The sequence below is a fragment of the Arachis hypogaea genome, chromosome 20, assembly GCF_003086295.3.
Source record: "Arachis hypogaea cultivar Tifrunner chromosome 20, arahy.Tifrunner.gnm2.J5K5, whole genome shotgun sequence".
NCBI lineage: Eukaryota > Viridiplantae > Streptophyta > Magnoliopsida > Fabales > Fabaceae > Arachis > Arachis hypogaea.
Genome location: NC_092055.1, coordinates 50,702,868 through 50,720,075, shown reverse-complemented (window position 1 = coordinate 50,720,075; position 17,208 = coordinate 50,702,868). Strand labels below are relative to the sequence as shown.

At 23.6% G+C, this 17,208-nt stretch overlaps 1 protein-coding gene across 1 annotated transcript; it reads right to left on the bottom strand.

Moving 5' to 3' along the window:
• Nucleotides 1-4,385: 4,385 nt before the first annotated feature.
• LOC112785859 (uncharacterized) lies at nucleotides 4,386-8,295 on the bottom strand. The gene is made up of 8 exons (XM_025829282.1): nucleotides 8,177-8,295; nucleotides 7,933-8,061; nucleotides 7,697-7,824; nucleotides 7,446-7,618; nucleotides 6,728-7,355; nucleotides 5,775-6,049; nucleotides 5,492-5,703; nucleotides 4,386-4,785 (listed from the first exon to the last, which is right to left on the bottom strand). The coding sequence occupies exons 1-8, from the start codon at nucleotides 8,293-8,295 to the stop codon at nucleotides 4,386-4,388; spliced, it is 2,064 nt and encodes a 687-aa protein (XP_025685067.1).
• Between the last annotated feature and the right edge of the window lie 8,913 nt (nucleotides 8,296-17,208).

Sequence of the window (17,208 nt, the reverse complement as noted above, 5' to 3'; positions counted from 1 at the left end):
AAAAGATCTTTTTTCCTTAATAAAAAGATGTTTTTCATGTAATAAATACACAAAAAAGTACTTTTATATTGTTATATCCAAACATAATTGATTGATAAAAAGACCTTTTTACATGAGATATCCAAACATAAAATTACTTTTACTTCTCTACAAGATCTTTTAAAAAAATATAACTCAAAAAAAGATCTTTTCTTAAAAACTCACCCAAACAAGCCCTAAATCCTCAATCACATGTCGTTAAAAACACAAAGCCAGCGCCTCCAAGTCTCATTCCACTCTCTTTCACGGGTTATTCCACTCTCTTTCATTCTCTTCCATCGACTTTCATTTTCTCGTCCATTCAAAGGTAAAAGACTTTTATTGTTTAATGAAAATTTCTGTTATATTTTTTAAATTGGAATATGGGGTTAAATTTGAGTTTTAAAACCAGCATTTTCATTTTCTCTTTCCGTCTCTGAGTTGCTAATTAAAAGCTCTTTAAAACTTTATTTTGCGGCTATTCTTACTATTTTATTTTTATAAATTAAATTAGAATATTAAATGATGTGAAATTTGAGTTTTAATTTTTTTATAATATTTAAATATTTTTTAATTTCAAGCTCCTTTACGTCTCTATCTAAGGTTTTTCAAATTTGTTTGGTGCTTGCCTGAAATTTTTGTGTTGATATATTTCTCAATTTCATAGGAATATGATAATTTTTCTTGTTAGTATACTTTTTTATTTTTTCTGTTGGTATATTTTTTTGTTGGGATGATAACAGAAAAGAATATCCAAAAAATAGAGTGAAATTCAGATGTATAAAGATTTTAATTTAAAAACTCATTTGTATTATTATCCAATTATCCTTTTTTTCAACCGTATTTTCATTTTTAAAGTCAAATTTAACGGTATTCTCATTTTATATGCTTTATTTGTTTTGTATTTGTACCTCGTATTTATTTTTTAATATCACCTAGACTTACTATTGTTATTTTTGTTAAGCAATGTCTCTTTATTATAAATACAATTAATTATTTTAAGATAGTAATTTACTTTATATTTGATACGGTATAAAAATTAATGTATGTTAACTTAATAAAAAAAATTAAATAACTACAATTATAATTGAATAAAAATATAATTTTAAATTCTACAATATTAAAAATACATTTTGAAAATATACTAACTAAACATATTTTTATTATTTTCACTGTTTGGAAATAAACTCTTTTTTACATAAACCAATCATATTTTTTAAAATGTAAAAAGTTAAAAATAAAAATTATTTTTAAAAAATAAAAATAAAAATAAAAATAAAAATAAAAAACATTTTCACAAACCAATTAGGCCGTAATTAATCCGTTGTTATATAATACTTTATGTATACCTTTTTTTCTATTATTCATTCAAAGATTTTTTATATGTTTGTCCACTATTTATTATTACTTAATATATATATATATATCACTTGCATTTATCTATTCTATTTATTCTATTATATAAAAATAGAGTTTCTGCATTTAATGATGGAACTTTGATAGTGTTTATCAATTTATTTCTTTTAATTCTGTAAAACAAATCAATTATAACTAATGAATAATATCAATTAATTAATATGATTAGATATTCAAATCTCACAATTTATTATAATTTATATAAATTAATTATTTATAATTAATTACATCAATTAATTAATTTAGTTAATTATATTAATTATTTGATTTGATTTGATTAGAGTAAATATCAAATTATTTTAGTAAATAATAAATATGATAACGAAATATATGAATTAATTTAATTAATTTATTTTTTTAATGTCATCTATTTATAGGAGATCATAATGTGTTTTACTGTTTTTTACTCATTTGTTCTCTCTTTTCTCTCTTTCTCTCTTCCTCTCTCTTGTGTTTATGGTACAATTTTTGTAATTTATTTAATTTTTATTTCTTTTATCTCTACTTATACATTTTATTTTTTATATTTTTTAAAAAATTTTGTCTATTTTAGTTGCTCATTATTAGGCGTATATATTTTTTTCTTCTAACTTTTGATTAACAAAAGATATGTGTCTTTTTTACGGTGTTTTTAAATAATCTTATTATAATTTTATTTTGTAATATTTTTTTTGTCATGTGTATTTTATGTGTTAAGGAGTTGACTTAAAATTATAATATGATATATAAAGTTATAGTATAATTTACAGTATGCTAAAATATTAGGACATTATCGTATAGATATTTTTGGATTTATCCATTAAATTGTTAATATAAAATATTAGGACTAATTTGGTGCACGATATTTAATTTTAAAGACTAAAATGAGTTACTTGATATAAAATCAAGAATTAATTTGATATATAGATAGATAAATAATATTAACAATTAATGAATGCTAAATCATTTACTAATACATTAATTTTTTGTTATATTTTATCAGTTTTTATTTAAACGTACATATACATGAATTTAATATAATTTATTACATTCATATTACACAATTTACATAAATTATTGACAGAGAATATATACATAAATGATTATATATATTTACCCCTTTTTCTAAAAATTAGTTATATATACATGCATGTTAATGGAAAAAAAATTCCTTTTGATCATCTACAGGAAGCTCCTAATTAATTAAAGATTTTACTATGAAAATTGTAATAATATTAATTAATTTCATCCGCCAATGTATACGATGATATAGATGTTATCATTTGATTTCTTTTTCTGCATAATGTGTAAAGCATCCATAAATCTAGCGAGAATCTCCTTTGAATTTGTAGGTGAAAATGCCCCATATTTTTATACTTGATTTACCTTACTATAACATCTAAAAGGTTGTATTTAGGAGAGAGGTTGAAATTTAAAAAAATAAATTTAAATTAAATTTTTGTATTATGTTTAAAATAAAATATATAAAATTCAGTTATAATTTAATATATTTTTTTAGAATTTGTCCTACTTAACATTTATTTCTATAAGGATTACTTTTTGAAAGAATATAGTTTATAACATTTATTTTTTTACTATTTATTTCAAAAATAATCTTAATTACTTAACAATTTTTATTTTTTAATTCACTATATATATATATATATATATATATATATATATATATATGCAATTTTACTTTTTTTTTGATAAAATTCTACTTATGATGCTAATTCTTCTAATAATGTAAATGTGGATAATTATATTTTTATTTTTTGATATAATCGATATATTATTAATAATGAATAATAATTAACCCCTCATATTTTTAATCAAAGCATTTTGACGATAGTTTCTATTTATTAATGTTAATGGTTGATTGTTTCTTTAAAATAAAATGCATTATAATTTTAGGTTATTTCATAATTAACAATAATGCTTGATTATTTCTTTAAAAATAAATTACATTATGATTTTAGGTTATTTTACAACACATAATTAATGTTCATAATACTAAATTACTCTAAATTTTCTATTTTCTATGGTTAGTAGTTAATCGCAAATTGAAAAGATTATGTTGAATTGTTGAATAGTCAAAGTATAATTGAGGTAGTTAATTTAGTTTATTTGTTTATTAATGTATTTGATCGAAAGCATGAATGATAAATAAGACAAAAAAAATTAAACAATAAAATATTAGTAATTACTTAAAATAAATAAAAAAAATAAGTTATAGGGTATTATTTTATTTAAATTATTATAATTATAAGATTAGAATGTTAGTAATTATTTTAAACAGACATTGAATTTAGTTTTATGGTACTAATTTATTTGAATTGTTAATAAAATTTTATAATTTTTAGATTTATATCTATTCAATTTATGTATTTTATTTTATTTTACTTTAACAGAAAATTAAAACGTGTCTTTTTAATTATTTTTTTAAAAAGTATAATGAAATGAGTTTTATCAATTATAATTAATTATTTATAATTAAACTAATTGATTGTATTAATTTGTAAGATGAATGACACATAATAAATGGTGTGAAATTAATTATAATAAATTAATAATTAATAAATAAAAAAAATAAAAAAAACTTTTTTTATTATCTTTTGATAGCTACACATTTTTATTTATTCACTTTTTTTTATCTCTTCCTTTCACATTTATTTTTTTTAATTTATTGAACCAAATCAAGTATATTAATTATTTGTATTAATTAATTATAATATTTTTACTAGTGTATGACCCCGTGCTCAGCACGAAAAAATTTATAAAAGTAAAAAAAAATTATATGCTTCGATATTTAAAACAAAAGTACAAAATAATTATTATTTTAAGAAATTTATAAAATTATTATCAAAATCAAAGTTTAACTTAAAAAAAGTGAATAATAATTATTTTATATTTTTTAAGGTAAAATAAATATACACTGATACAGAATTTAAAATAAAATTAAAATATTTACATTAGAATACTATTTTTTCAAAGACTTCTCTATAAACAACATTGATGGTTGAATTTGCAGACATTCCTACGTGATTCATAAGTAAAACTTTTAAATATCTCTTAGTCTTAACTCCTGAAAGTGCCACATATAGTTGGCCATGTGTAAAAACTGGTTTGGGCAAGTACAATCCAACATGAGATAAAGTTTGTCCCTGAGACTTATTAATTGTCATGGCAAACGATACTATTATGGGAAACTGTCTTCGTTGGAATCTAACTGGGACGGTTTCATTTGTTGGTACCATATTCATTCTTGGAATCAAAGCAATATGACTAACATTGTTACCCGTTAAAACTTCACATTCTATGACATGATTTCCAAGCTTCCTAACTTGTAGCCTTATACCATTACAAAGACCACTGGATTAGTCAATATTCCTCAGTAACATCACCGGAACACCAACCTTGAGTATTAATTTATGTGGAGGCAAAACAGAGCAATTTATGCTATTTAGTAATTCAGGACCATAGAGATCTAGTTGACTCTCCATATTCCCTTCATCCATACAAATGGAATCCGAACTAAGATATAATTTTCCCCTCCAGGAATGATAGCCATCGGATGGTTGTTGACCGCTTCAACGATGTCTAGTGTGGGAGCCAGTATAGTTCTTGCTTTGAAAAAATCCTTTGCGGACATATTTTTCAAAATATTTGGATAAGAAAAATGAACCAACTCATCAAATGCTTGGTCCGAAGAAGGAATAACAATATCTCCTGAAAGACATATCTCAAATTCACCATCCATATTGTCACCTATTAGACCATCACCAACTTTCAATAACCACTCACTAAATTGCTCTGTCTCATCTTAATCTGAAGCAGTCGTCCCTACAGAGAGTCTCATATTTTTTGTTAGTTTGAGCACCTGACAAAACTTCCAAAGGTAAGACGAATTCACGGTTGAATGAACGATATCTTGTCTCAATCCTCGTAGAATGACAGGAAGAATTTGTCTAAAGTCTCCACCTAGTACAACCACTTTTCCTCCAAAGGGCAAATCTTTGCTATATGTTGGAGAACACCTCATGTCACCCAAGCATTATCAAGCGCTTCATAGCAGTACCTACTAACTATTGGAGCCTCATCCCAAATTATAAGTTTGGCTTTCAACAGCAACATTGCTTGAGAGAAATCAGGTTTGATGTTACATACAGAATTCTCAGTTATATTCAACAGTATTTTGAACCTTGAGTGTGCAGTTCTTCCATTGGAAAGAAGTAAAGATGCAATACCACTCGAAGCAACGTTTAACACTATATCACCCCTTGAGCGAATCTTAGCAGACATAAGGTTCCAGAGAAATATTTTTTCAGTATCCCCATGACCATACACAAAGAAAAAAAAACCCCTTCATCACAATAGATAGCTGTAACAATTTTATCGAATGCATATCTCTGCTCAAGTGTTGCGATGGCTAACATGTCTGAGGTATTTTTCTTTAAATCATCCCTGTTAAAGTTTAGCTCTTCCCTAATAACCCTTTCGGTTAACAAAGAACTATCAACTTCAGTTGCTAAAGGCATAGGAGGATAGTCTTTCAAGGTTTTACCATAGAAATGTAAGATCTTGTCTATATCCATTAAGCACAACTGTTTAATCTCATCATCTGACATTGTTAAATCTGCATATTATACGATACTGTAAAAATTCAATCAAACTAAAAATGATCAATAAGGAAGAACTTTTATCATTGTAATTACTAAAAACTCACCCCTCATGTTCATCACGGCTCTCTGTCGATACAAAATATCATCTGAGAGTTCATGCCAACATCTATCCCAGACATGTTCTGGTCTTGAGATATTGTTGGATGTTAATAGAATGATAAATAACCTCCTAACATATAATCCTGAGGCCCATGAATTCTTTGTCATCTTGCAAGAGTCCAAGGGCGAAGCATGCATCTCTATACATAGCATAAATTGTTCCTCCTACTGTTCTTATATCTCGAAAACTCATACATCCTCTTTGAGTATTCAAGAGAAGTCGTTGGTAATATTCTTCAGTATTTGCTGCAAAAAACTTGGTTAAAATCCCACTTTTAAGTTGTTAAATGGATTAAGCTACACTATTTTAATTATTATGTAGCTACACATCCGCATAAGAATAATTTTCCTAAAAAATATAGAAAAATAAAAAATTGTATAATCTACAGATTATAACTGTTGAAAGTTATTTGAACATTTATTTTCTAGTGTAGATAAATTGAATAAAATGGACGTGCGGTACAGGCTGTTAAGATTTTAAATTTAAATCATTAAATAAGTAAGATCAAAATTGAATATAAACTCATCATTACCTGCAGGTACATGAGTCAGCCTTCCAATTGTGAAGCCTTTCTTTCGAGGAAACCACTTTGAAGAATCGTCCTTCCAAAAAAACTTGGTTGGAAACTCAGCATAAGTCAGACTTCGAGCATAGAGATATGACATGTTCGCCGCCATCCATCCCAAAAATATGGACTTATGAAATATTGCTCTTTCGACGATATCATTCACATTAGAAGTTTCACCATAAACCACAGGTTGCTCATCCTCCAAATGGAATGAAAGTCTAATCACAAATGGTTCTTTCTCTTGGATTTTGTATCCAAATAGACGCCAGACTGCCTCACATGCCGAAATGTACCTACAATCGTAGTAATTCCTAATTTCGTCAACAACTTGTGTGGCTTCTGACGGATCACCAGCATTGTATAGAGTAGCTGTTACGCGGTCATTACCCTTGTGTACATACTTAAACAGATACTTAATAGAACTTGTTTGGCATGTGTATTCCATATTTACGTGGCACCCGAACTTGAGCAACAATTCTAGATTATACGGAACAACGAACTTATTGTCTAGTACACATTCCATTTTCTTCACTGTTCGACCGTTATCAGTACGCCTATATTTGGGAAATCCGGCCTCATCAATGAATGTTCTCTATCTAAACTCTTTAGGATAGAACTTTGAACAGGATCCATTCTTCATGCAAGGTGAATTCTTGTTGTACGGACCACATGGACCATGTACCATGTAATTTTGAACTGCTCCATGTAGATTTGGCCTTTCATTTTCATCAGGAATCTCAGCTGTTATATGTTTGTCTATATCATATGGTGTTTGTGGCTTGAACTCGTTACTCATGAATAAAAGGATATGTGCATGCAGAAGCCCTCTCTTTTGAAACTCTACAGTGCAAACGTCTGAAAATTGAAAAACACAAATGAGCAAAGCATTACAACATAAGATTTTAATAAAACGTTGCATAAACACAGACTTACATCCCAAAATTTTGCCAAAGATTTTTTCCTCTTTTAGGTCATCAAGCAAACCATCAAGCTTGATCTTGAAAACTTGACACAATATATCAGGACGGTCTTCTGCCTTCAATCCAATGGAAGTCACTTCTCTTTTTATCTCATCTCATTCAGGGTTACAGGTCATGGTTATAAAATAGCTAGGATATCCTGCATATCTACAAATTGCAAATGCATCTTTACAATTATTCATCATATACCTAGGTCCACTGGTAAAAGTACTGGGAAGAATGATTCTTTTTCCAAGCCTTGCAGCATCTACATCCCCGTTTATAAGACTTTCATGCAGACATTTATATTTATCAACCCTCAACTGTGATTGTTTACACCTAAAGAATTTCAAGACGTACAGAATAAAAAGGGTATGAGAATAAGATTTGATATATAGCACTAATTTTTTGTTTCTTAATTTAATCTGATATAATTCCCAAAAAGTTTGTTAACAGTTGCATACCTTCAATATGACCAAAGGATGTGTTGATCGCAGCAAGCCATTTATCTCTTTCACCCTGCATCCGTTCTATAAGCATTCTCCTTTTATGATCCTCAGTCAATTGCTTCATGCGCTTAACCTTCAGCCTCTACTATTGCTTTAACTATAATAGTTTCTTCTTCTATCTCAACACGCTCTCTCTCTCATTCTGACGCTGCGGCGGCTGCGGGCTCGCGATTTGGGGAGCTAGGATTCTTCTTTCAATTTCAAAATTTCAAGTCAATTTCAGAGAGAAGAGGAGAGGAGTGTGGGAGTGGGAATGGGTTACGGGCTTAAGCCGTTGGGGATTCAGTTTTTTTTTAAGTCAAAACGGCACCGTTTGGAGGAGTTATTAACAAACTGGAAACCCTTTAAAAAAACCGACCAGTTCTAACGGTTCACCGATTAATCACATATACGACCGATTTTATAATCAATTTTTTTGTCAGACGGTCTACTCATAACATCTGTTAAGCCATTTTTAAATTTTATAAAATTATTTATAATAATTACAAAAAGTGCTCATAATAAAAAATTTTAAAATTTTATAAAAATATTTTATTTAAAATTGTTAGTAAAATCTTGGTTGTACTCTGTTTCAAAATAAATAATTATAATGATATTAGTATTTTATACAACAACCCATACAAAGAAAATTCAAATTTCATACAATATTTTTTCATTCATTTTTAATAGCTCATAAATACAAAAAAAATATTGTACAGAATTAAAATTATTTTTGTATTAATTTTTATATAAAATACCCATAACATTATAATTATTCAGAAGTTGCATATAATTCGAACCTTATGAATTCAATTTACTACGTATTTGTCTAAATAGAATTTATTCAATTCGATTTATATAGAAATTTAAATTCAATTTATTTAATTTATTTTTGTATGTGGTATGATTTGATTGAAAGAGCAACAATTTATAATTTTATCTAGCATCAATAAAATTTCACTATCACTGGTTTTAAAAAAAAAATTAAAATCTAAAACGATGGTTAAAAATAAATAAAGAAGATAGATTTAATTCTTCTATAATTATATGCATTTTTTTTATTTGCATTTTTATCACAATCCACAAGTTCTATGTTTTATAAATTAACGTTAATTCATATATAGTATATAAATAAATTTAATTAGAATAAATAACAATTTATTTATTTTATTTTAAACTTTATAAATGAAAAGACTAATTCACTAATATAACAAATTATAATTAATGTAATATAATTAATTAAGTAATATAAATTATAATAAATTATATTAATTATATTAATATTTAAATATCTAATCAAATCAATTAGTTGATATAATTAAGTCAGTGCAATAAATTGTATTGAATGAGTTAAAACAATTAAATCCGGAAACACTCTCCGAAGTATGCCACGTCGGCTTCATCATTAAGTGCAGACATCCGATTTTTATATAATAGAATAGATTAATGGATTCTGCTAATTGTGCCCTTAAAAGATAAACTAGAAACATTATAAAAAAATATTTTATATTATTTAAAAATAAATATTTTTAAAATGTGTCCTTATAAAATAAATATTAATTATAACTAAATAATTATATTTGATTTGATTTTATTAGAATAAATAATATTTCATCATTTAATATTTTATTTGATTCAATAAATTACATCAATCATAACTAATCAAATATTTAATTTAATTAGAATAGATAATAAATTATTTAAAATTTTGTTTGATTCATTAAACCACATAAATATTAAATAATTTAATAAATAATATATAAGGCAATGAAAATAAATTAATTCATTCAATTTAATTTATCATCTTATTATATATATATATATATATATAATAAAACGAGTATTAATTAATTGATACTTAAATTAATTATTTAAACTGGACACATATATTTTTCAATTATTCTCTTATTAATATGGTCCAGTAAATAAAATGGGTATTAATTATTGTAGTAAATGAATATTTATTATTTTTAAATGAATTCATTTAAATTCATTTAAAAATATTGAAGGATTCCGATTCTATATGCTACGATTTTATTTTGTTATTAATGTATATATACTTTTATATTATATGTTCTATGATTCCTATATTCTCAGATAATATTTTTAATTTTTTTTATTTTAATTTATTATTTTTAGTCATCAGAATTTATTGTATTTAGTCATTATTTTTAGTCATCAATTTAATTTCTTGAACTTAATAACTCAACATATTTTAATTATGTATAATTAAAATGTGCTTTCTATCCCTTTTTCCTTTCTATTTTGTGCTTCGGATGTAATGTTTGTAATTTCTTTATTTTTGTTTTTTTCTATCTTAATTTTGCTAATTTTTTAATTTTGTTTTATATCAATTATATTTTTATGTATTTTGATTAATAGAATTATTTTATTTAAATGCATTTTAAATTTTTTATAATATTTTTATAAAAGTTGATTAATAGATTCTTCAAAAATTTTTCTTGAAATTTGTTTAATGAGATCGTATTTTAATTTTTTTTCATTTATCTTTTATATTCATTGATTATGTTAATCTTCCACTACAATACATTTTTTATTTATTCCACACATTATTTATTTTACCTTTTTTTACTTCTTTTAATTGTTCTCTTTATTTTATTTTTAACTTTTTTATTTTGTTTTTGCTCCTCATATATAAATTTATTATAATTCATCACATGCACATTCTTTTTTAATTTAAGTGATTTTTTTAAGTATATTTTACCATTGAAACTATATGTTGTTTACTGTATTTGTTTTTAATTTTTTAGTTATCTGTAAATATATTTATAAAAATATGATTTTATTTTGTCCAATATTTACTACTGCATTTAGTAGATAAATAACAAAATTTTTATTTATTATTATATTAATTGAGTTTGAATATTTTATTTTTACTTTTATACATTTGTTTATATTATATGATTTGTATTTGTGTTGTACTAGAACAAAGATGGAGAGATTGAAACTCAATATCATGTTTGTTGACCTAAAAACTGGTATTAAAATTTCTGTCTATGTTCCCAAAATTTCAGTATTTTAGTACTTTCAAAAAGTGGAGACAGAAGACTGAAATTTTTTAGAATGAAAATTGAACTTTAATAACATTTTATATCTAAAATACCTTCATTTCAATTAATTAATTTTAACTTTACTCTTTATGCAAATTAAATTAGAGTTCATTCTTATTTCAGTCTCTGCCTCTCACTTTACACCAAACACAATACTGAGACTTATTTCAGTCTCAGTCTCAGTCTTTTAGTCTTCAGTCTTCAGTCTTTACCTCTCTTCCAAACGTTAGCTTAGCGACATCACGGTTCATACATTTTAATATTTATATAAGAACTCTTATAAATTGCTTTTACAAGTTATAATTTATTTTTGTTTTATTTGGATATTTAATTTTTAATAATAATTTTTATTTATTTATAAATATATTATTTCCTATTTTTATCTAAAAAAATTATAAGATAGTAAATATAAATTCTTTAATTTTATTCTTAATATTTAGTTTTAGTTTTATTCTTGATATTTCAATATGTTTCAGTTATAATATTAGATAAATAATATTAAGTATAAATAATTAATTATACTAATTATTTCATTTGACCAAAATAAATATTAAATTATTTAATAAATAATGAATAAAAAAATAAAATAAATGAATTTAATTTAAAATTTTCACACATATATATATAATTAAAATGTACTTTATACTTTCTTTCTTTTTTTTGTACTTCTATTATAATCTTTGTAATTTTTTTATTTTGTCAAAATTTTCTATGATTTTGTTTTATATATTTTTTTATGTATTTTGATTAATAGTTTTTAATAATGTTATTATTTTGTTTTTAATATTTCAAATTTTTTCTAGTATTTTTTTAGAACTTTATTAATAAGTTCTTCTTCATAATATTTTTCTTGAAATTTTTTAATAGTAACATATCTTGATTTTTGTCTTTTATATTTTATATTCATTGATTTATACTAAACTTTTCTTTCAGTGTATTTTTTATCGACTAATATAAGTCATTTCTGCCCATTTCTACTTTTTTTTTAGTTGCTTTTTTTTAATCTTATTTTTAATTATTTATTTAACTTTTACTCCTAATGTGTTTATTATATTTCACTTTGTTTTAAATTCAATTTCATAATTATCTTTCAATTGTGTTAAATTAAACTGTTTCTTTCAAAAATACTTAAATATATTATCTATTACAAACAATTATTATAATAAACAAAATAAGAAAAAAACCCAAAACAGCCCTGACAATTATTTCAAAAAACAACGAGGTCCTTGACAAAAAAAAATACCCAACCCGACCCCTGAACTTTACTTTATGGGACTGATTAGCCCCTGTGCCAAAAAAAATTAATGTTGTTTTTTTTTTGTACAGGGGCTAATTAGTACCAAAAAAAAGATCAGGAACCAGTTTGGGTGTTTTTTTTTGGAGCCTCATTGTCCTTTGGAGATAATTGTCAGGGACCGAATGGGGTATTCACTCAAACAAACAAATATAAATTGAATATATAATTTAATTTTAATTTTAATTAAAAATTAAATGAATTATAAAAAAATATCAATAAATTTTGTTTTAAATTTGTCTATAGTTTTATTTAATGGTAAAAATCTCTCTATAGTCACTAACATCATTGATACAAAAAAAAGTATAAGTATCTATAAAGTAAAATAAAATACATATAAGATAAATAGCATATATGTAATTTCATTATTAATCATAGACTATAGACAAATTTATAAAAATAAAATCTTATGAATCAACCAGTAATTTTTTAATATTTTTATTTTTTTAAAGTTGTTCAAACTTATGAATATCTTATAATATAATTTTCACAAGTTATAATATGTGATATTAGTCATTGTTATATATATGAAAAATGTAACTCATTTAGTGTTTAACCATTTATTTTCGATTAATATTGTTATAACAAGAATACATGTGATTTTATGAGAATAATATGGTTATCTAGGAATTTACTAAGTGACTACAGTAGTTTCACGTCACGAACCAACAAATGCTAGCAATTGGAATGATAAAAAAATCCAACCAAATGGATATTCGCTTGATTACTTGCAATTTGGGACTAAATGGGGATCTGTGAAATTTTTACATGTGGAGACTTGTCCACGTGAAATAGATTAGGATGGGGACATAGGTACCCTCTTCAAGGGACTAGCTATATATATATATATATATATATATATATATATATATATATATATATATATATATATATATCCTAATTTCTGTCTCTAATTTAAACTCTTTTTTTCTTCTATACTCATCCTTAGCCGTGATTTTATATCTACTCTTTCTCTAACTCACTTTCTCTAGCTCTTAAGTTAGTCATTCTGTCGCTCAGTCTCGCTTTAAAATATTATATTATGTTGGCAAATATTTTTATATTTTTTTTTGAAATATTATTTTTATAATGAATATATTATGAGTTGTGTTGAATTATATTGAATTGATTATATTATAGTTTTTTGTTATTTTTTTTTCAAAAATTTTCAAAGGATATTCATAGATAATTGTGGGTATCTACATTCGTTAAGGGGATAATTGAATAGGGGTCTTGCGACCATAGTTGTCAGAACTGAATCGGTCATCGAATCGGTCAGGTTATTGGGTTACTGGGTCATTAGTTCAACCGGTGAATCACTGGTTGAACCGATAGAACCGGTCGTACGTAAATAAAAAATATAAAATAATAAAAAATTGAATAAAGTGACAATTAGGTCCTTAAAAATTTTGACTTCAGATTAATTAGCCCTTGAAAAAAAAATAAAGTACCAATTTGGTCCTTCAAGATAGTAAATGATGAACACATTATGTCCCTCCATTAATTTATCATGTGAAATTTAGTGGTGATGCTTATATCTCCCTACTAATTAGTTCTAAGTCGAAATCTTCGAAGACCTACTAACTCAATACTCTAAAAAATTTAAAATAAATATCTTTACTAACATTTTAATATGTAAATGTAAATATTAAAATATTTGATACTTATTTTAATAATTCTATAAATTCTAAAGAATTAAAAAAAATTGAGTATAAAACTAAAATTAAATTAAATAAATATAAAATAATTCAATTGTGTATCCATATAATATATAGAATAATAGCACATATATTTACAAATGAACACACCAGTTTGGTGGCATTCCTTATTTTTTTTTTAAACGGGAGTGAAGGACGAAAAAAGGGGTCTGTTGTGCCCACACGAGTATCTATTATTATATCTAACTAATAACAGAAATTTAATTTGAGCCGATTTGAGATAGGACACGTGAACTTTATCTGCATTGGGTTTTAAGACAACGAATCTAATTCAGATTTAGGATCCTAACAATAGGCCTATGTTGATCTTACTCACTTGAGTTAATATTTTGGGTCATTGCGGTAATAAATACTATACTATTAAATATGATTATATTTAGTATATATAAAAGTTAGGTATACTTACAATAGATTTTATAATCAAACTAAAAAAATTCTAATTATTTTTTTAATTTTAAATATTATTTACTATCTTAATGAAACAGTGAATAATAATAATTACTCACATAATTAAAATAGATCATCCTAATATATACACGACACTACATATATCAAAGATTATTATATGTGATAAATTATTTTTTTATTTTTTTAAAAATAATTTATATGTAAATCAACTAATCTTTATAACATATGATCTATTGCATAATTTTTTTGCTCTTAATATGGATAAATGATGAATTTAATATATAAAATATAGTTTATATTATTTAACATACGAAATAAGTAACTTAAGCCATTATCTAAGACAATAAATATAATAGTATAAATACATATATATTTATTAATATTAAAAAATATACAAATAATATAAATATATTTTTTTTGGTAGAAAAGCAATAATAAAGGTTATTAATTAAGTTAATTACATAATAAAAATTATGAATAATTTTTTAAATAATAATAAAAAATAATATTATTATTTTCACATACTACAAAGTTTATAAAAAAATTTAAACAATAAATCAATTCTTAATAAATTTTACATTAGCTCTATTAAAAAAAATTAAATTATATGTTAGATATTATTATTTGTGTACTAATATATATATATATATATATCGATTATTAAGTTATAATTAATTTCTAACTCAATTTTTGATAATTGAAATTTAAATGCTGAATATTTTACACCTAACTAATTTTGTTTTTGCTATTAACTAAAATTTTAAAAAATGTGAGTTATTAATTAATTTTGAATTCAAATTTTAAATTTAAATTTGTGTAAGAAAATATTTTGAATTTTTTTCACTAACCAGAATTAATTTTAAAATAAAAAATTATTTTGTACATCATATTATAAGATTTTGTAATCATTTGTTTTTTTTTAATGGCAATTATTGCCAAATAAAATGATATAAAAATAGAAAAAATATATTTACCAATATAGAAATAATAATTCATTTTTCAATAGAATAAATTATATATTGAATAACAAAAGTTATTATAGTTTTTTTTTTTTACATAAACTAATACTCAACGACGGTATTTTGGTAATATTATTAAGAAATATTAATAAATCTAATAGTTTTTGCAATGACATAAGTTTATAAGTTTAGAAGCTTGAAAGTTATGTCATAAAATATAAAATTTTAACCAGTAACAATGTTGATCATATTGTTTGACATTATTTGAATGAATATGATATAAATAAAATTGTCACAGTTAAATTTCAACAAAGGCAAATCTCCATAAGTATGCTATCATCAATAAAAATTGTTCTACTTTCAAGACAAATACTATTTTCTTTCACTGTATTTTCTAACTCGGTAGGCCGAGAACTAATCTTTCATGGATTGAAGCTCCATTTATTAATGGTCTGCTGCTAGCCAATGAGTTGTTATGTACACAAGATGGGATTCAAAACTCTAATACTTACTTAGGTAGACGACTGAGATAACCACTCAACTAATCCAAATCAGTCAAGACAAATACTAATTATTTTAATATTTTAATATTAAAAATAATTAAATTTTAATTTTAATTATAATTTTGTAAAATATTTATATTAATAATTATTATATATATTTTTTGTTTAATCTCTTTTAATAAAAAAAATTATATATTTTTATTAATTATCCCGTACAGTGTACGAGAACATATACTAGTTATATTATTAAAAATTGAGAAATGTCATATAGCTAATAATTCATCCGTCTTAAATTATATTTTAAATTAAAAAATAAATTATATTAATTTTGTATAGATTTACTTTCTAATTTTTTTGAAAATTAACTTGTAACTCAAATTGAATTTGATCTTTATTCTAAAAAATTTTTTCACTCACCAAACTTCTTAAAATTAATGACATGAATTTATAGATTAAGATTTAGGATTTAGTATTTGAATTTTTTTTTTAAGTTTTATGGTTTAAGTTTTCCTATTTTTATTTAGATTGTTTTTGTCTTAAATCAAATATATTGATTTTTAAGGAGGTTTATTTTAAATATGAGAGAGAGGAAGTAAATGAGATTAAATTTAATTATGTGTGTTTTGTATTTATTTAAATTGGTCTAATAATAATTAGCTAAATAAAGGTTGAATTTTATTTGTTATTTAATTGTATTAAAAAAAGTTAAAGTTAATAATAATTAGAAATTGTCATTAAAAAATTATTTTTTAAAAAACTTCTTATAAGAGATAAATTAAAGAAAAATAATGAAAAAAATAATATAGACACAATTGAATATGTATATATACATGAATTCATTTTCAGGAATAAAAATAGTGGATAAAAATATAGAAAATAAAAAATCTTTGAATGAATAATAGGGGAATAAAAGGTATTGTATTATATATTGACAAAAGTAGTCATAAAAAATAGGGAAAAATTCTACACCCATGTAATTTTCACTCCACGCCCCTGCACCCCTGTTTGTTATACACGCGCCTTTTATAACCTATATAAGGGAATC

What these genes read in the sequence shown, in the direction of transcription:
- LOC112785859 (XM_025829282.1), bottom strand. Translation starts at nt 8,295, where the DNA reads ATGAAGCAATTGACTGAGGATCATAAAAGGAGAATGCTTATAGAACGG. An exon ending in ACTTTTACCAGTGGACCTAG is followed by an intron (nt 7,825 to 7,932) that starts GTATATGATGAA and finishes TGAGATAAAAAG; the next exon opens with AGAAGTGACTTCCATTGGAT. An exon ending in GAGGCTCCAATAGTTAGTAG is followed by an intron (nt 4,786 to 5,491) that starts GTACTGCTATGA and finishes TGACTAATCCAG; the next exon opens with TGGTCTTTGTAATGGTATAA.